The sequence below is a fragment of the Lipotes vexillifer genome, unplaced genomic scaffold (assembly GCF_000442215.2).
Source record: "Lipotes vexillifer unplaced genomic scaffold, Lipotes_vexillifer_v1.1 scaffold189, whole genome shotgun sequence".
NCBI classification, from domain to species: domain Eukaryota; kingdom Metazoa; phylum Chordata; class Mammalia; order Artiodactyla; family Lipotidae; genus Lipotes; species Lipotes vexillifer.
In genome coordinates this window covers 3,922,978-3,941,630 of record NW_006785816.1, presented here as the reverse complement: position 1 = coordinate 3,941,630, position 18,653 = coordinate 3,922,978, and the positions used below count along the sequence as shown (strand labels likewise).

At 36.0% G+C, this 18,653-nt stretch overlaps 1 protein-coding gene across 2 annotated transcripts in view; it reads left to right on the top strand.

Annotated features, from left to right (window-relative positions):
- Positions 1 to 18,653, top strand: part of KIFAP3 (kinesin associated protein 3) — a 162,509-nt gene that overhangs the window by 17,772 nt on the left and 126,084 nt on the right. For both annotated transcript variants that reach the window (XM_007458132.1, XM_007458133.1), the window contains 3 exons: positions 3,302 to 3,456; positions 6,252 to 6,307; positions 6,850 to 6,991. In XM_007458132.1, coding sequence (XP_007458194.1) covers positions 3,302 to 3,456; positions 6,252 to 6,307; positions 6,850 to 6,991 — 353 coding nt within the window. The remainder of the gene's footprint in view (positions 1 to 3,301; positions 3,457 to 6,251; positions 6,308 to 6,849; positions 6,992 to 18,653) is intronic.

Below are 18,653 nucleotides of genomic sequence, written 5' to 3'. Positions count from 1 at the left end.
GAAAAAAAAAAAAAAAAAAAAAATTAAGTGAGAATGTTGTTATTGTTTGAAAATCTGTAGGCTTTCTAGACAAGGGGTACATTCACTAGAGTCAGCCACCTGGAAAGAGTTACTACCAACTGGCTAGTGTAAGTGGATTTAAACATCAGTATGGGAAAAACCTCTGTGACCCAACTTTGTGGTATTCAACCTGGCTGCTCAAGGTTTGCAGAGGAATCATATTGTGGGACCAAAAGGAGAATATGGTTTGTTGCTAGTTCAAGAGGATTTATCAATGGTGGCAGCTGGGGGTGAAGGTTTTGAGGGGGACACTCATAGATTGAGATAGGTGTGAAATGAAACTGTCATTAAATTGTGGTAGTCAGTGCTATGGCTCAGGTCCAGAAGACATGTATTTCATTCTCCCTTATCGGATAAAGGAATGTATAAGCTCACCTTCAACAGAGTCCCAGTTTTCTGAACATTTCATTATGAGAAATCTATGGTTATGGTCCAAAAATAATATGGGCATTTTTAAAACTTATTTATTTTTGCTGTGTTGGGTCTTCGTTTCTGTGCAAGGGCTTTCTCTAGTTGTCGCAAGTGGGGGCCACTCTTCATCGCAGTGCACGGGCCTCTGACTATCGCGGCTTCTCTTGTTGCGGAGCACAGGGTCCAGATGCGCAGGCTCAGTAGTTGTGGCTCACGGGCCTAGTTGCTCTGTGGCATGTGGGATCCTCCCAGACCAGGGCTCAAACCTGTGTCCCCTGCATTAGCAGGTAGATTCTCAAACACTGCGCCACCAGGGAAGCCCAATACGGGCATTTTTTGGTATGAGTTTTTGGTATTACTAATAGGCATGGGCTGCCTAATGAAGGGGTCCTATTTTTTTATTTTAGAAATAATCAGTAAACATACAGCTGACATTTTCTAAAAATTCTAGTCCTACATATTTTTTCTTTGTCTCTTTTAACAAGGGAAGGATTTAGGAGAGAGATGTACACACTAACAGAAGAGAATCTTTCTATTACTTGGATGGAAAGAAGATGATGAATCAGACTGCTACTATATATTGGTAGAAAATAAACCTAAAAAAAGATAGAAAAAATCTGCTTTATTAAATCAAGATACTACTGCACATCTATTAAAATGTGTAAAGTCTAAAATACTGATAGCGCCAGATGCTGGTGAGGATGTAGAGCAACAGGAACTCATTCATTGCTGGTGGAAATACAAAATGGTACAGCTACTTTGCAAGTCATTTTGGCAGTTTCTTACAAAGCTAAACATACACTTACCATATGATCCAACAGTTGTGCTCCTAGATATTAACCCAAATGAGTTGAAAATGTATTTCCACACAGAAACCTACACATGAATGTTTATAGCAGCTTTATTTATAACTGTCAACAATTGTAAGCAACCAAGATATCCTTCAGTAGGCAAATGGGTAAACAAACTGTTGCATCCATATAGTCAAGTACTATTCAGCACTAAAAAGAAATCAACCATCAAGCTATTAAAAGACACAGAGGAACCTAAATGAATATTGCTAAATGAAAGAAGCCAGACTGGAAAAGCTATATACTGTATGATTCCAACTGTATGACCATCTAGAAGTTGTCAGGAGTTTGGGGGTGGGAGGGGAGAATATGTGGAGCACAGGGCATTTTTAGGGTAGCAAAACTATTTTGTATGCTACTTTAATGGTGGATACATGAAATTATGCATTTGTCCAAGTGCACAGAACTATACAATACAAAGAGTGAACCCCAATGTAAACTGTAGACTTTAGTTAATAATATATCAATAGTGATTCATCAATTGTGACAAAGTTACCACACTATCACAAGATGGTAATAATAGAAGAAACTGTACTGGGGGAGGGTAGTGGGGACATATATGGTAACTCTGTACTTTCAGCACAGATTTTCTGTAAACCTAAAACTGCTCTAAAAAAAACTAGTAGGAAAATTTCAAAAATACATGTTTATAGAGTTTCTGTTGTGCTTCTTCTCAATCGGATTTATGGAAACTCAAGATTTCCCAGTTCCTTGTTAAAATTAAACGTGGAGATGTCTTTTGAGAGTTTTTCTCTGAATGGACTCTCCTTTATATCTCTGCTTTCTGATGTGCAGCTAAAGTTATACAAAAATATTCAACAGTTTAAAAGATTTAAAGGGTAGGAACTTAAACAGCCAAATAAATTAGAGAAAAATTAAAGGGACAGAGTATTGCTAGGGTTCTTGTTACAGACATTAGAAGCCACTCTAGAAAATTCAAGCATAAAAGGAATTTATTAAAGGCTATTAGGTAGCTTATGGATCCCAAGAGGACCAGATTCGAGGATGACTATAAAGCTGTGAACAGTATTCAAATCACTTTACTAGACTTGTTTCAGGAGAGATCATCTGTATCTGAATAATGATTTCACAGATGCTAAGTGCAGGACACTTTTCTGAGGTCTCTGTCCCTGTTGCCTCTAATACCTTGAGTGTCTCCAAAAATTGGCCATCTTCACTAAGAAGTATTTCAACATAGTGGCTGCTTTCTTATGTTTCTCTTTTTGAATCTAAGCTTTGCATGAATGCATCGGCTTTGCAAGAATCTTTTGCCACCAGTTTGAGTCTTCACCCTGAACCTAATTTTATGTCCTTATAGCTTTCTTTGGTGCCATGAATCCATGTAAATTGGTAGTTGTTTCCAGATTTTGAACAACCTTTTCTTATTGACCTTCCAGTGAATCTCCTGGATTAAATTAAAAAGGAGGGAGAACCTGTTTTGTCTTTCTTTTTAATGTACTAACAGGTATAACTATATTTATTTGTTCCTCAGCATTACTCATATAGATCTTAAAATGCATCCTACTTTTTTTTCTTGTGTCTTCTATATAATTTCCATCAGAACAACCGAATCCGAATATATTAATATTGTGTCTTGCCCCAACTGAAAAGAAAATGACTGTGAATATGGTCAAGAAAATGATTTATTTTTGGCAGTTTGGATTTTCACATCTAATAATAGCTAAAAACTTCATGTGATATCAGAAAGACTTTAAAAACAAGCTCTCTGGATATGCTATCCTGCCTAGAAGAGTCAGATGTAGATTTTACCATTCCTTTTGTTATTTGTCTAGCTCAAGGGAAATCATTGCTTTGCATTTTTTTCTAAGCCTAATTGTATATAATACTTCATTATATTTTACTAAAAGAGACTATGTTAGGTACATTTAAATGTTTTGTAAATTATTTAAAAGAAGTATTGTTTAAGTTATCACTCACTTTAATAATACCTGAGTTGGAAAATTCTGATATGCCTGCAGCATTCGTCTTAAGAGTCTAAATGCCAACACAGATATAACTTCCCTGGCACGAAAGGTGGTTGAAGAATGTAAACTCATTCATCCCTCAAAGCTAAATGAGGTAGAACAGCTGTTGTACTATCTCCAGAACCGCCGTGATTCAGTGTCAGGAAAAGGTAAGCAGAAGAATTCCTAACTTTTTAATGCAGTTGTTTGACTATAGTTTGTACTTTTGATATTTGAATGGTGAGTTTTCTTTTGCCAGTGCTCTAAGTAAGTGAATGAAATAATAAAGAAACATACTAGTTTCCTACATGCCAGGCTTTATGTTAGATGCTTCCCAAATTATCTATTTCATACTGTGTGTGTACACATGTGCTGAAATAAAGAGTAAAAAAGCAAATACCATATTGATTCTAGAATAATAAAAGGAGAAAATGGGGAGCAGAAAACCTGTTTTCTCTACCCCAGCAACTAGATTTATATTTTCTAAATTTTTTGTTGACCTTTAATTGATAATTTGGATTTCTTATTTAAATGTTAAAATATATGTCATATGCATAAGTTTTGTGAATCTTTGTTAGGAAAACATTACCTTTTCATTCCTAAATGTTTCTGTTGTTACTATTGGTCTGTCTTTAATTACCTCATAAAAGAACCAAGCCATTAAAATATTAGAGCTAAGCAGTTGATTATTTATAGAAGACATTTTTGAATAATCCAAACCCAAAACAAAACGAGAGTACAGACATTTGAATGGAAAGTCATCTCAGATTATTCAATGGTTAGTTCTTCCATTTCATAGTACTCATTAAGTTTACATATATCTCTCTTTTATCATTGGTGAATTCTGAAATATGGTACCCTTGAAATAACTTATACTTAAATTTTGATTGTATTAAATAGAAAAATGAAAGAGAAAATTCATTTGGACTTTTTTCAGATTAACCAGTCTTCTCTCTCCATCCACAGCAAATAAAATGCCTTGTGCCTAATATATACTTTTATTAATTGGCACTGTATATAGTATCTAACACACTTTATATGATCAATATATATGTGTTGAATGAATTGAATAGCTGTGAATTTATTTAAAAGCAAAAATGAGCATTTTGAATTTGATTGTTTCCAACTACATAGCTGGCACTCAGTGTATCCCTATTAATTATTAATAATAAGTGCTACAAGGAAAATATTATCAAAATTTTTATTAACTTTTTTGATACAATATTCCTGTTAACAATGTTACTAAATGATGAGAGATAGCTTCAATAAGTAAGTGAGAAAAATAAATGCTATGCTCCTTTAAGATGTGTGTGTACTTATTGTAGGTTGTACAATATAGTTAAAATTGATCTTTCCTAATGCTAAATTAATATAATTCTGAGGGCATTTGTAATAAAATATCTTTAAACAAATGAAAACCCTTTCACTGAGTTTTCAGAGTAAATCAGTCTTCTCACCTCCTTCCCCAGAAATTAGAGGAATATGAGGAAATTTTCATGTTATCATAAGTAGATAAATTAATTCAAATCAATATGTTTCTCTATATGGATATTAATGTTTGGAGGCATATGTGAAATGCTATACTATAGTATATGTACACTTATTTCTTAAAACTATTCTATTTTCTTTCTTTTTTACTTGATATTCACTATTTCAAAGCCAGAAACCTAGCCCTAAAAGTGGTTGAAATAAAACAATAATAGTTATTTGATTATGTGATTCTTTACCATAAGTATTTTTTTTTCTTTGCTTAATTAAAATCACTGTCATAGTAAATTATCTGTTTAAGGAAAAATCTAGCTGTTAAGAAAACATAACTTTGGGCTTCCCTGGTGGCTCAGTGGTTGAGAATCTGCCTGCTAATGCAGGAGACACGGGTTCGAGCCCTGGTCTGGGAGGATCCCACATGCCGCAGAGCAACTGGGCCCGTGAGCCACAACTACTGAGCCTGCGCGTCTGGAGCCTGTGCTCTGCAACAAGAGAGGCCACGATAGAGGCCCGCACACCGCGATGAAGAGTGGCCCCCGCTTGCCACAACTAGAGAAAGCCCTTGCACAGAAATGAAGACACAACACAGCATAAATAAATAAATTAATTAAAAAAAAAATAAGGACTTTAAAAAAAAAAAGAAAACATAACTTTGTCCATAACGGCTACCTTCCTCTGAAAACAATCAGGGCTAATTCCTATTATATGTAAAACATTTGCTAATTATAGAATCAAAAATTTGATACTACTTAAACTTATTTTAATGTACATTCATTGCTTAGGTTTTTGATGCAGATCAGAGCAGTGAAGCATTTTTGATAATTTTTTTTTACAAAATGAAGTTCTGCTATGAATCAAATAATTCAACATAAAAAATGACTCAAAGTTGTGTTCAACACCTTTGAATACCTCTTTAATTCATTTGGGAACAAGTTAGGATTAAATTAACACAAATATTAAACATTTGCCTTTTAATTTATGATCCTAATTTTGTTTAAAAAATCAGCAACTGTATTTTAGCTTTTTAACTTTATCCAAGTTATTTCTTTTCCTTTTCGTTAATTTTTATTTTAGTTTTTATATTACTCAACTCATGAGTTTTTCTTTGCCTTATTGATTTTCCTATTCTTAAATGTGAATTAGGAAAAGAAAGAAAACTCAAAATGGAGTATTTTGCTTCTTGTTGGCAAGTCTGGCTACTTACATACCTAAAATGTTAGCCAAAGAGGAAGTTTAAATTGCTACCTGACATAACTTAGAGATTATTTATAGATTTTATTATATTCTCCGTGATATCCTTATTAGAACAAATGCATTATAGATGAACATTTTTTATACATTGGAAAAAAGGTTATTTCATAAATTACCCATTTGAAGATCCCCAACTTACCTAGAATTAAACTCAGTTGCTGAAAATAAAAATTACCCAGAAACCTAAAAACATTGTTCTTCTCATAAGAAAAAAATCTTTTTACAGAAAAAAAAGAAAAATCAAGCAAGCCTAAAGATCCACCTCCTTTTGAAGGAATGGAGGTAAGGCTGTATTTTTATCTAATAGAGAATTGATTCTAAGGTATTGCTTTTTACAATCACATTAAACAAATGCGGAATTTTTAAAAATGGTTGAACTTAAAGTACCTGAAAAAGGTAGAAAATCAGTATTTAATAAAGGCAAAAATTATTGGATGTGTCTTTTAGACATAATTTATTTTGATAACTAAGTTGTGAAATGTTTTAAATGTTCTTATTGTACTATGTTTTAAAGTATGTTTAATTTATTATGGTAGATACTATTTTGTGTTACATTTAAGATACTTTATCAATATAAATAGGCCAGTTTTAGAGTTTATGTACGTCCCATTTTATCACATGGTTTATGACTACTTTCACTCAGGAGTCCTATCACCCAAAGGTCTAATTTCCCCCTCTACAAAAATATGGCAACTGTAAGTCCTTTGAAAACTTGTCTCTTACTATCAAGGGCAGTTTATTGATCACAGAATACCATTCCTTTGACATTGGCTCTGTTGAGCATTATTCTTTTAGAGTACTTCCTTCCTCTTCCTTTGTTTCAGATTGATGAAGTTGCTAACATTAATGACATGGATGAGTACATTGAGTTATTATATGAAGATATTCCTGACAAGGTTCGGGGTTCTGCTTTGATCCTACAGCTTGCTCGAAATCCTGATAACTTGGAAGAACTACTATTGAATGGTAGAATTTATAGACTTGAATTTATAGACTTATCTATAAATATTTAAAGTAGAATTATCATTGTGAAATATGATTTTTAAATTTATTATCATAGAGGGGTAAGCCAAAATTATTTATATCAAGCTTAGGAATGCACTTATTTTCCAGCTCTTTATTACTTTCCTTCTTACTCAAATTTCTTAACATGTGGGCATAACATTTAAATATTCTCTGGAGGATTCACTAATAATTTAAACCAGGAAAGTAAAGCATTAATGGTACTGAATCTTTTCTTCTATTCTGGAAAACTTTTTATTCTTTCAATTAGGATACAATATCAGACTTTTGACATTTGCACATGTATGTATATTCTTTTATCAAATTACAGTTCCAATATTAGTTTTCTTTTAATAGCACAGCCAAAAATAGTAATCTTTTAAATTTCATTTAGATTGATTTTGATACCAAGTATTTGCTTTCTTTTCATTAGAAGTGCTGGGTAATAAAAGAAAACGGAGATATAATGCTCTTAAAACCTTTTTTCTCAGTAATACCACTGTAGAGTACCACTATAGAATTATTATAATTTTCTGATTATACTTTTGCCAAAAATAAAATATGGAAGATGTTGTTATGATTTCCATCACATGTGAAGGAATGTGATGGAAATCATATCAATACTTGGTAGCGTGGAAAATATATCCAGAGATCTTTCCAGAGAGTCATAGGATATTACCAATATTCCAGTTAGAAAATTTGTACATTTTAAGTATTTTCTAAATTATACAACTCATATATTAATATATTCTTTTTAAAGAATTAGAGTATTACAGATAAAACCCCCTTTGACCATTAGTCTATAATCTGTTAGGAGTTTGGAGTGCATTCTTCCAGATCTTTTCCATATATTTATACATATATATATAGGTTTTTTTCCTGTATTAAAGAATAGAGTATTACCTTATATGAATTTTTATGTTAATTATATCACACCTCTTACTTGGTAATTTTTTCTCCATGTAGTAATGTTTCAAGATTATATGCATATAGATACATACAATGTAATTCGTTTTGAACTACTTTTGATTATTGTATTTTATGAAGTTATGCATATTCTTTAGCCATTCCCCTTTTGATGGTCATTTGGTTGTTTCCAAAGTTTTCAGTAGGGAACTTTAGTGAACATCTTTGTTCATATCTTATATACACAGGCAAGGGTTTTTTAAGTGTGTGTACACAGAAACAAAGGTCATACAGAAATGCAGGTCATAATGTCTTAGGGATATTTCTGAATTGTCCTCCAAAGTGGTTGTACCACTGTCTCTCCAGACCAGTGGAATATGAAGGCTATAAAACTTAAACATTTTTGCCACTGCATTGTTGGTAATAAACAATATCTCTTTGTTTTAAGTTGTATTTGCCTGATTAATGAATTTGATCTTTTTCTCATGTCACTAGACTTCTGGAATTCATACCCTGTGAAGTTTGAATTTATATATACATATGAATATATGTATATTTACATATGAGTATACATCCTTTTTCTTTTATATATATGTATTATGTACACAGTCATCCCTTGATATCCATGGGGGATTGGTTCTGAGGCCTGCCAAGGATACCAAAATCTGCAGATGCTCAAGTCCCATAGTTAGTCCTCCATATCCTTACATCTGCAGATGCAACCAACCACGGATCTTGTACAGTTGACCCTTAAACAACATGAGTTTGAACTGCCTGGGTCCACTTATGCACACTAAGTTTAAACCCATGTTCAAGTATAAATGGGCCAGTGCAGTTCAGACCCATGTTGTTCAAGGGTCAACTATACATCCTTTTTCTTTTATGTACTTAGAAATAGTTTTTTTCAGTCTAATGTCTTTTTTTTTTTTTTGCGTGACATATCTTTTTCCATTCTTTTACTTTCACCCTATTTGTGTCTTTGAATCTGAAGTGTTTCTGTTGTAGAATGCATACAGTTGGATCATATTTTTTTAATACATTCAAATAATCTGCCTTTTGATTGGCGTGTTTATTCTATTTACCATTAGCATAATTACTCATAAAGGATTGTCATCTAACACTTTGTGTTTTCTATATCTTTTATCTTTTTTTGTTCTTCTGTTTCTCCATTACTGCCTTCTTTTGTGTGAAATATTGTCTAGTATACTATTTTAATTCTTTTGTTGTTCCTTTACTGTGTTTTCCTGAATAATTTTCTAAGTGGTTACTCTAGGATTACAGATACCATCTTAAATTTTAAAAATCTAGTTTAAGTTAATGCCAGCATAATTTTAACAATATACAAAAACTTTCCTTCAGTATTCCTCTATTCCCACCCCATACCTTTATACTGTTATTTCATACATATTACATCTGCATATGTTATCAGCCTGTCAGCAAGTAATATAATTATTGATGTATGCATTTTAAAATCAGATAGAAGAAGATAATACAATCAAAAATATGTTTATAATGTCTTTTGTATTTATATAGAGAGTTACCTTTACCGGTGCTCTTTTTTTCTCTGTTTGGATTTAAGTTACTCTCTAGTGTCCTTGCATTTCAGCCTGATGGAATCCCTTTAGTATCTCTCATAGAAAAGGTCTGCTAGCAACAAGTTCTCTAAGTTTTTGTTTACCTAGGAATAACTTTTCTTCTGTTTAAAGGGTAGTTTTGCTGGATATAGAATTACTGGTTGACAGTCTTTTTCTTTTACAATTTGAATATGTCATCCCACTGGCTTCATGTCTGCATGGTTTCTGATGTGAAACCAACTGTTAACCTTATTGAGGACCATTTGTACATGTTGAATTGATTTTCTCTTGCTACTTTCAACATTTGCTTTACCTTTGGCTTTTGCCAGTTTGACTTATGATGTGTTTAGGTGGTCATATCTTTGAGTTTATCTTGCTTGGAATTTGTGGAGCTTCTTGGATATGTAGATTAATGTTTTTAATCAAGTTTAGGAAGTTTGGACCATTGTTTTGTTAAATATTTATTTAGCTCCTTCCTCTCTATCCTTTCCCCTTGGGACCCCCATGTTAGTAAGCTTGTTGATGTCATATAGGTCTTTGAAGCTCTATTTATTGCTTTCTGTTCCTCGGACTGGATGATCTTAATTAACCTGCCTTTACATTTGTTGATTTTTTTTCTAATTCACATCTGCTGTTAGGACCATCTAATGAATTTTTCATTTCAGAAATCATACTTGGAGCTTCAGAATTTCTATTTGGTTCATTTTGTATAATTTGTATCTCCTTATTGATATTCTTTGTTTGGTGAGACATGATTCTCATACCTTCTCATATTTTCCTTTAATTCTCTTTTTTTTTTGCGTTACACGGGCCTCTCACTGTTGTGGCCTCTCCCATTGCGGAGCACAGGCTCCAGATGCACAGGCTCAGCGGCCATGGCTCACGGGCCTAGCCACTCCGTGGCATGTGGGATCTTCCTGGACCGGGGCACGAACCCGTGTCCCCTGCATCGGCAGGCAGACGCTCAACCACTGTGCCACCAGGGAAGCCCTCCTTTAATTCTTTAGACATCATTTCCTTTAGTTCCTTAAATATATTTACAGTAACTTCACATAATTAAAAATCTTTGTCTCATAAGTTCAAAATGTGAGCTTCCTCATGGACAGTTTCTATTGAATGCTGTGTTTTCTGAGTATGGGATATACTGTCCTGTTTCTTTGCATGTGTTGTATTTTTTGTTGTTGTTGAAATAATATTGGGGCAACTCTGGAAATCAGATTTCCACTCCTTTCCGGACTTGTTATATTCGCTGTTTATTTGTTTAATGAGTTTCCTGGATTAATTAATTACTGTAAAGTCTGTATTCTTTGTCTCTGAAGTCACTGAAGCCTCTGCTCAGTTAGTTTAGTGGTAACTAATGATTAGATAGAGATTTCTTTAAATGCCTGGCACAGAGTTTCCCAGCCTTTGCTGAGGGGCTGTGGGTGTGTACATATGGGTGAGAGGATGTCTTCAGTGCTCAAGGAAGTAGTTTACAAGCCTTAGCCTTCAATTGCTGCTTGAACATTGCCTCAAGGTTGGCCAGAGACGAGAGATTAGGCTCTTTTAGGTCTTTCCGTGGTATGTGCACATTCCAACATGTGTGCCGGGCCTTCTGGAGTCCCAGGAATGTGTTGGAGTCTTTCAAAGACCCAGTGAATATCTCATTTCCCAGTTTTTCCTTTTAAAGTGTTTTGGTTAGCCTCTTGTTACCTCAAGTTGGCTAGGCTGCTGCACATAGCTGCAGTGTTGCTGCTGGTAGTTTTCAACAAATGCCCTGGGTCTAAGGCTGTTTGTAAGAGCAATCTCTGAGTCAGGTCAAATAAAGCCAAACCATGGGAATGGAGCTTTTCAGCAAGTATCCTGATGGATAAGATATTGTCAGTTCACTGGAGTGGGAATTTGGGGGGGCACCACACTGTTCTACTTCCTCCAGCTGTTGCTGGGCTACTGTTTTTCACAGATATCGTGGTTGTGATGCTGTTGGTTTTCAAAGTTTCCACAAAATTGCACAGAGGGGATGGATTAGGGCAAGTTGAAATGCCACAGAGCTCACTGTTCTTACCAAGTTAGCCATATTTCTTAAATAAACACTTCTTGAGTTTTTGCAAAACTAATTTCCAGAGTTCTAAAAGAGTTGATTTTGAAAAAATTTACCAGTATTATATTTGCTTATGGAAGAGTGGATTTTTGCAGGTCCTTACTCTGCTGTTCCTAAAGTCCTTGGCCCTGGAATTCATTTTTGTTGAAAATGACAGGTAGAGATATAATTTTGTTTTTCCACATTGTATAGCCAGTTATTCCAACTTAGTTATTTTTTTGTTAACGTCTTTATTGGAGTATTTACAATGGTGTGTTAGTTTCTGCTTTATAACAAAGTGAATCAGCTATACATATACGTACATCCCCATATCTCCTCTCTCTTGCATCTCCCTCCCACTCTCCCTATGCCACCTCTCTAGGTGGTCACAAAGCACTGAGCTGATCTCCCTGTGCTATGTGGCTGCTTCCCACTAGCTATCTGTTTTACAACTGGTAGTGTATATATGTCCATGCCACTCTCTCACTTTGTCCCACCTTACCCTTCCCCCTCCCCATGTCCTCAAGTCCATTTTCTACATCTGTATCTTTATTCCTGTCCTGCCCCTATGTTCTTCAGAACCACATTTTTCTTTTTCTTTTTTTTAGATTCCATATATGTTAGCATACAGTATTTGTTTTACTCTTTCTGATTTACTTCACTCTGTATGACAGACTCTAGGTCCATCCACCTAACTACAAGTAACTCAATTTTGTTTCTTCTTATGGCTGAGTAATATTCCATTGTATATATGTGCCACATCTTCTTTATCCATTCATCTGTCGGTGGACACTTTGGTTGCTTCCATGTCCTGGCTATTGTAAATAGAGCTGAAATGAACATTGTGGTACATGACACTTTTTGAATTATGGTTTTCTCAGGGTATATGCCCAGTATTGGGATTGCTGGGTTGTATGATAGTTCTATTTTTAGTTTTTTAAGGAACCTTCATACTGTTCTCCATAGGGGCTATATCAATTTACATTCCCACCAAAAGTGCAAGAGGGTTCCCTTTTTTCCACACCCTCTCCAGCATGTATTGTTTGTAGATTTTTTGATGATGGCCATTCTGACTGGTGTGAGGTGATACCTCATTGTAGTTTTGATTTGCATTTCTGTAATGATTAGTGATGTTGAGCATTCTTTCATGTGTTTGTTGGCAATCTGTATATCTTCTTTGGAGAAATGTCTGTTTAGGTCTTCTGCCCATTTTTGGATTGGGTTGTTTGTTGTTTTTGATGTTGAGCTGCATAAGCTGCTTGTAAATTTCAGAGATGAATCCTTTGTCGGTTGCTTCATTTGCAAATATTTCCTCCCATTCTGAGGGTTGTCTTTTCGTCTTGTTTATGATTTTCTTTGCTGTGCAAAAGCTTTTAAGTTTCATTAGGTCCCATTTGTTTATTTTTGTTTTTATTTCCATTTCTCTCGGAGCTGGGTCAAAAAGGATCTTGCTGTGATTTATGTCATAGAGTGTTCTGCCTATGTTTTCCTTTACAACTTTTATGGTGTCTGGCCTTCCATTTAGGTCTGTAATCCATTTTGAGTTTATTTTTGTGTATGGTGTTAGGGAGTGTTCTAATTACATTCTTTTACATGTAGCTGTCCAGTTTTCCCAGCATCACTTATCAAAGAGGCTGTCTTTTCTCCATTGTATATTTTTGCCTCCTTTATCAAAAATAAGGTGACCATATGTGCGTGGGTTTATTTCTGGGCTTTCTATCCTGTTCCATTGATCTATATTTCTGTTTTTGTGCCAGTACCATACTCTCTTGATTACTGTAGCTTCATAGTATAGTCTGAAGTCCAGGAGCCTGATTCCTGCAGCTCCGTTTTTCTTTCTCAAGATTGCTTTGGCCATTCAGGGTCTTTTGTGTTTCCATACAAATTGTGAAATTTTTTGTTCTAGTTCTGTGAAAAATGCCATTGGTAGTTTGATAAGGATTGCATTGAATCTGTAGATTGCTTTGGGTAGTATAGTCATTTTCATAATATTGATTCTTCCCATCCAAGAACATAGTATATTACTCCATGTGTTTATGTCATCTTTGATTTCTTTAATCAGTGTTTTATAGTTTTCTGAGTACAAGTCTTTTGCCTCCTTAGGCAGGTTTATTCCTAGGTATTTTATTCTTTTTGTTGCAGTGGTAAATGAGAGTGTTTCCTTCATTTCTCTTTCAGATTTTTCATTCTTAGAGCATAGGAATGCCAGAGATTTTTGTGCATTAATTTTGCATCCTGCTAGTTTACCAAATTCATTGATTAGCTCTAGTAGTTTTCTGGTAGAATCTTTAGGATTCTCTATGTATAGTATCATGTCATCTGCAAACAGTGACAGCTTTACTTCTTCTCTTCAGATTTGGATTCCTTTTATTTCTTTTTCTTCTCTGATTCCTCTGGCTAAAACTTCTAAAACTATGTTGAATAATAGTGGTGAGAGTGGCCAGCCTTGTCTTGTTCCTGATCTTAGAGCAAATGGTTTCAGTTTTTCACCATTGAGAATGATGTTGGCTGTGAGTTTGTCATATATGGCCTTTACTATGCTGAGGTAAGTTCCCTCTATGCCTACTTTCTCTAGGGTTTTTTATCATAAATGGGTGTTGAATTTTGTCGAAAGATTTTCTGCATCTATTGAGATGATCATATGGTTTTTCTCCTTCAATTTGTTAATATGGTGTATCACGTTGATTGATTTGCATATACTGAAGAATACTTGCATTCCTTGTATAAACCCCACTTGATCATGGTGTATGATCCTTTTAATGTGCTTTTGGATTCTGTTTGCTAGTATTTTGTTGAGGATTTTTGCATCTATGTTCATCAGTGATATTGGCCTGTAGTTTTCTTTCTTTGTGACATCTTTTTGTGGTTTTGGTATCTGGGTGATGGTGGCCTTGTAGAATCAGTTTGGAGTGTTCCTCCCTCTACTATATTTTGGAAGAGTTTGAGAAGGAAAGGATAGGTGTTAGCTCTTCTCTAAATGTTTGATAGAATTCGCCTGTGAAGCCATCTGGTCCTGGGCTTTTATTTGTTGGAAGATTTTTAATCACAGTCTCAATTTCAGTGCTTGTGATTGGTCTGCTCATATTTTCTATTTCTTCCTGATTCAGTCTTGGCAGGTGTGCATTTCTAAGAATTTGTCCATTTCTTCCAGGTTGTCCATTTTATTGGCATATTGTTGCTTGTAGTAATCTCTCATGATCCTTTGTATTTCTGCAGTGTCAGTTGTTACTTCTCCTCTTTCATTTCTGATTCTATTGATTTGAGTCTTCTCCCTTTTTTTCTTGATGAGTCTGGCTATTGGTTTATCAATTTTGTTTATCTTCTCAAAGAAACAGCTTTTATTTTTATTGATCTTTGCTATTGTTTCCTTCATTTTTTTTTCCTTTAGCTCTGATCTGATCTTTATGATTTCTTTCCTTCTGCTAACTTTGGGTTTTTTCTTGTTCTTCTTCTTTCTCTAATTGCTTTAGGTGTAAGGGTAGGTTGTTTATTTGAGGTGTTCCTTGTTTCTTGAGGTAGGATTGTATTGCTGTAAACTTCCCTCTTAGAACTGCTTTTGCTGCATCCCTTAGGTTTCGGGCCATCGTGTTTTCATTGTCATTTGTTTCTAGGTATTTTTGATTTCCTCTTTGATTTCTTCATTGATCTCTTGGTCATTAAGTACTGTATTGTTTAGCCTCCATGTGTTTGTATTTTTTACAGATTTTTTCCTGTAATTGATATTTACTCTTACAGCATTGTGGTTGGAAAAGATACTTGTTATGATTTCAGTTTTCTTAAGTTTACCAAGGCTTGATTTGTGACCCAAGATATGATCTATCCTGGAGAATGTTCTGTGTGTGCACTTGAGAAGAAAGTGTATTCTGTTGTTTTGGGTGGAATGTCCTATAAATATCAATTAAGTCCATCTTGTTTAATGTATCATTTAAAGCTTGTGTTTCCTTTAATATCATTTTCATTTTGGTTGATCTGTCGGTGAAAGTGGGGTGTAAAGTCCTCTACTATGATTGTGTTACTGTCGATTTCCCCTTTTATGGCTGTTAACATTTGCCTTATGTATTGAGGTGCTCCTATGTTGGGTGCATAAATATTTACAATTGTTATATCTTCTTCTTGGATTGATCCCTTGATCATTATGTAGTGTCCTTCTTTGTCTCTTGTAATAGTCTTTATTTTAAAGCCTATTTTGTCTGATATGAGAATTGCTGCTCCAGCTTTCTTTTGGTTTCCATTTGCATGGAATATCTTTTTACATCCCCTCACTTTCAGTCTGTGTGTCCCTTGGTCTGTTGTGGGTCTCTTGTAGACAGCATATATACAGGTCTTGTTTTTGTATCCATTCAGCCAATCTATGTCTTTTGGTTGGAGCATTTAATCCATTTACATTTAAGGTAGTTATCGATATGTATATTCCTATTAGCATTTTGTTAATTGTTTTGGGTTTGTTTTTGTAGACCTTTTCCTTCTCTTATGTTTCCTGTGTAGAGTAGTTCCTTTAGCATTTGTGGTAAAGCTGGTTTGGTGGTGCTGAATTCTCTTAGCTTTTGCTTGTCTGTAAAGTTTTTAATTTCTCCGCTGAATCTGAATGAGATCCTTGCTGGGTAGAGTAATCTTGGGGGTAGGTCTTCCCCTTTCATCACTTTCAGTATGTCCTGCCACTCCCTTCTGGCTTGCAGAGTTTCTGCTGAAAGATCAGCTGTTAACCTTATGCACATTCCCTTGTATGTTATTTTTCCCTTGCTGCTTTTAATATTATTTGTTTGTATTTCATTTTTGGTAGTTTGATTAATATGTGTCCTGGCATGTTTCTCCTTGGATTTATCCTGTATGGGAATCTCTGTGCTTCCTGGACTTGATTAACTATTTCCTTTCCCATATTAGGGAAGTTTTCAACTCTAATTTATCCAAATATTTTCTCAGAACCTTTCTTTTTCTCTTCTTCTTCTCGGACCTCTATAATTCGAATGTTGATGCGTTTAATAGTTGTCCCAGATGTCTCTGAGACTGTCCTCAATTATTTTCATTCTTTTTCTTTATTCTCCTCTGCAGTAGTTATTCCCACTATCTTATCTTCCAGGTCATTTATCCGTTCTTCTACCTCAGTTATTCTGGTACTGATTCCTTCTAGAGAATTTTTAATTTCATTTATTGTGTTGTTCATCATTGTTTGTTTGCTCTTTAGTTCTTCTAGTTCCTTGTTAAACGTTTCTTGTATTTTCTCCATTCTATTTTCAAGATTTTGGATTATCTTTACTATCATTACTTTGAATTCTTTTTCAGGTAGACTGCCTATTTCCTCTTCATTTGTTTGGCCTGGTGGGTTTTTACCTTGCTCCTTCATCTGCTGTGTGGTTCTCTGTCTTCTCATTTTGCTTAACATACTGTGTTTGGGGTCTGCTTTTCGCAGGCTGCAGGTTTGTAGTTCCCGTTGTTTTTGGTGTCCACCCCAAGTAGCTAAGGTTGGTTTAGTGGGTTTTGTAGGCTTCCTGGTGGAGGGGACTAGTGCCTGTGTTCTGGTGGATGAGGCTGGATCTTGTCTTTCTGGTGGGCAGGACCGTGTCTGGTAGTGTGTTTTGGGGTGTCTGTGACCTTATTATGATTTTAGGCAGCCTCACTGCTAATGGGTGGGGTTGTGTTCCTGTCTTGCTAGTTGTTTGGCATAGGGTGTCCAACCCTGTAGCTCTCTGGTCATTGAGTGGAGCTGGGTCTTAGCATTGAGGTGGAGATCTCTGGGAGAGCTTTTGCCATTTGATATTATGTGGAGCCAGGAGTTCTCTGGTGGTCCAGTGTCCTGAACTCAGCTCTCCCACCTCAGTGTCACAGGCCTGACACCTGGCTGGAGCCCTGAGTCCCTGTCAGCAACACAGCCCTTTTCAGAAGAAAAGGGACAAAAAAGAAATTAAGAAAGAAAAAAATAAAATAAGGTTATTAAAATAAAAAATAATTATTAAAAATTAAAAATTAAAAAGAAAATAAAAAGGAAGGAAAGAAGAGAGTAGCCAAACCAGAAAACAAATCCACCAATGATAACAAGCACTAAAAACTATACTAAAAAAAAAACAAAATGGACAGACAGAACCATAGGACAAATGGTAAAAGCAAAGCTGTACAGACAAAATCATACAAAGAAGCATACATGTACACACTCACAGAAAGAAAAAGAGGAAAAATATATATATATCGTTGCTCCCAAAGTCCACCGCCTCAATTTTAGGATGATTCGTTGTCTATTCATGTACTCCACAGTTGCAGGGTACATCAAGTTGATTGTGGAGATTTAATCTGCTGCTCCTGAGGTTGCTGGGAGAGATTTCCCGTTCTCTCTGTTCACACAGCTCCTGGGGTTCAGCTTTGGATTTGCGTGTATGTCTCCTGAGGGCATCTGTTCTTTGCTCAGACAGGACGGGGTTAAAGTAGCAGCTGATTAGGGGGCTCTGGCTCACTCAGGCCGCGGGGGAGGGAAGGGTACAGAGTACGGGTTGAGCCTGTGGGCTGCACAGGCTGGCGTGACATTGCACCAGCCTGTTACGTTGCACCAGCCTGAGGCGTTCTCCTGGGGAAGCTGTCCCTGGATCACGGGACCCTGGCAGTGGAGGGCTGCACAGGCTCCCTGGAGGCGAGGTGTGGCGAGTGACCTGTGCTTGCACACAGGCTTCTTGGTGGCTGTAGCAGCAGCCTTAGCGTTTAAATGCCCATCTCTGATGTCTGCACTGATAGCCGTGGCTCGTGCCGCCGTCTCTGGAGATAGTTTAGGCAGTGCTCTGTACCCCCTCTCCTCACGCACCCCGAAACAATGGTCTCTTCTCTCTTAGGCAGGTCCAGACATTTTCCTGGACTCCCTCTTGGCTAGCTGTGGTGCACTAGCCCGCTTCAGGCTGTGTTCACACCGCCAACCCCAGTCCTCTCCCTGGGATCTGACCAAAGCCCGAGCCTCAGCTCCCAGCCCCCGCCCGCCCCAGCGGGTGAGCAGACAAGCCTCTCGGGCTAATGAGTGCTGGTCGGCACCGATCCTCCGTGCGGGAATCTCTCCGCTTTGCCCTCTGCACCCCTGTTGCTGTGCCCTCCTCCATCGGTCTGAAGCTTCCCC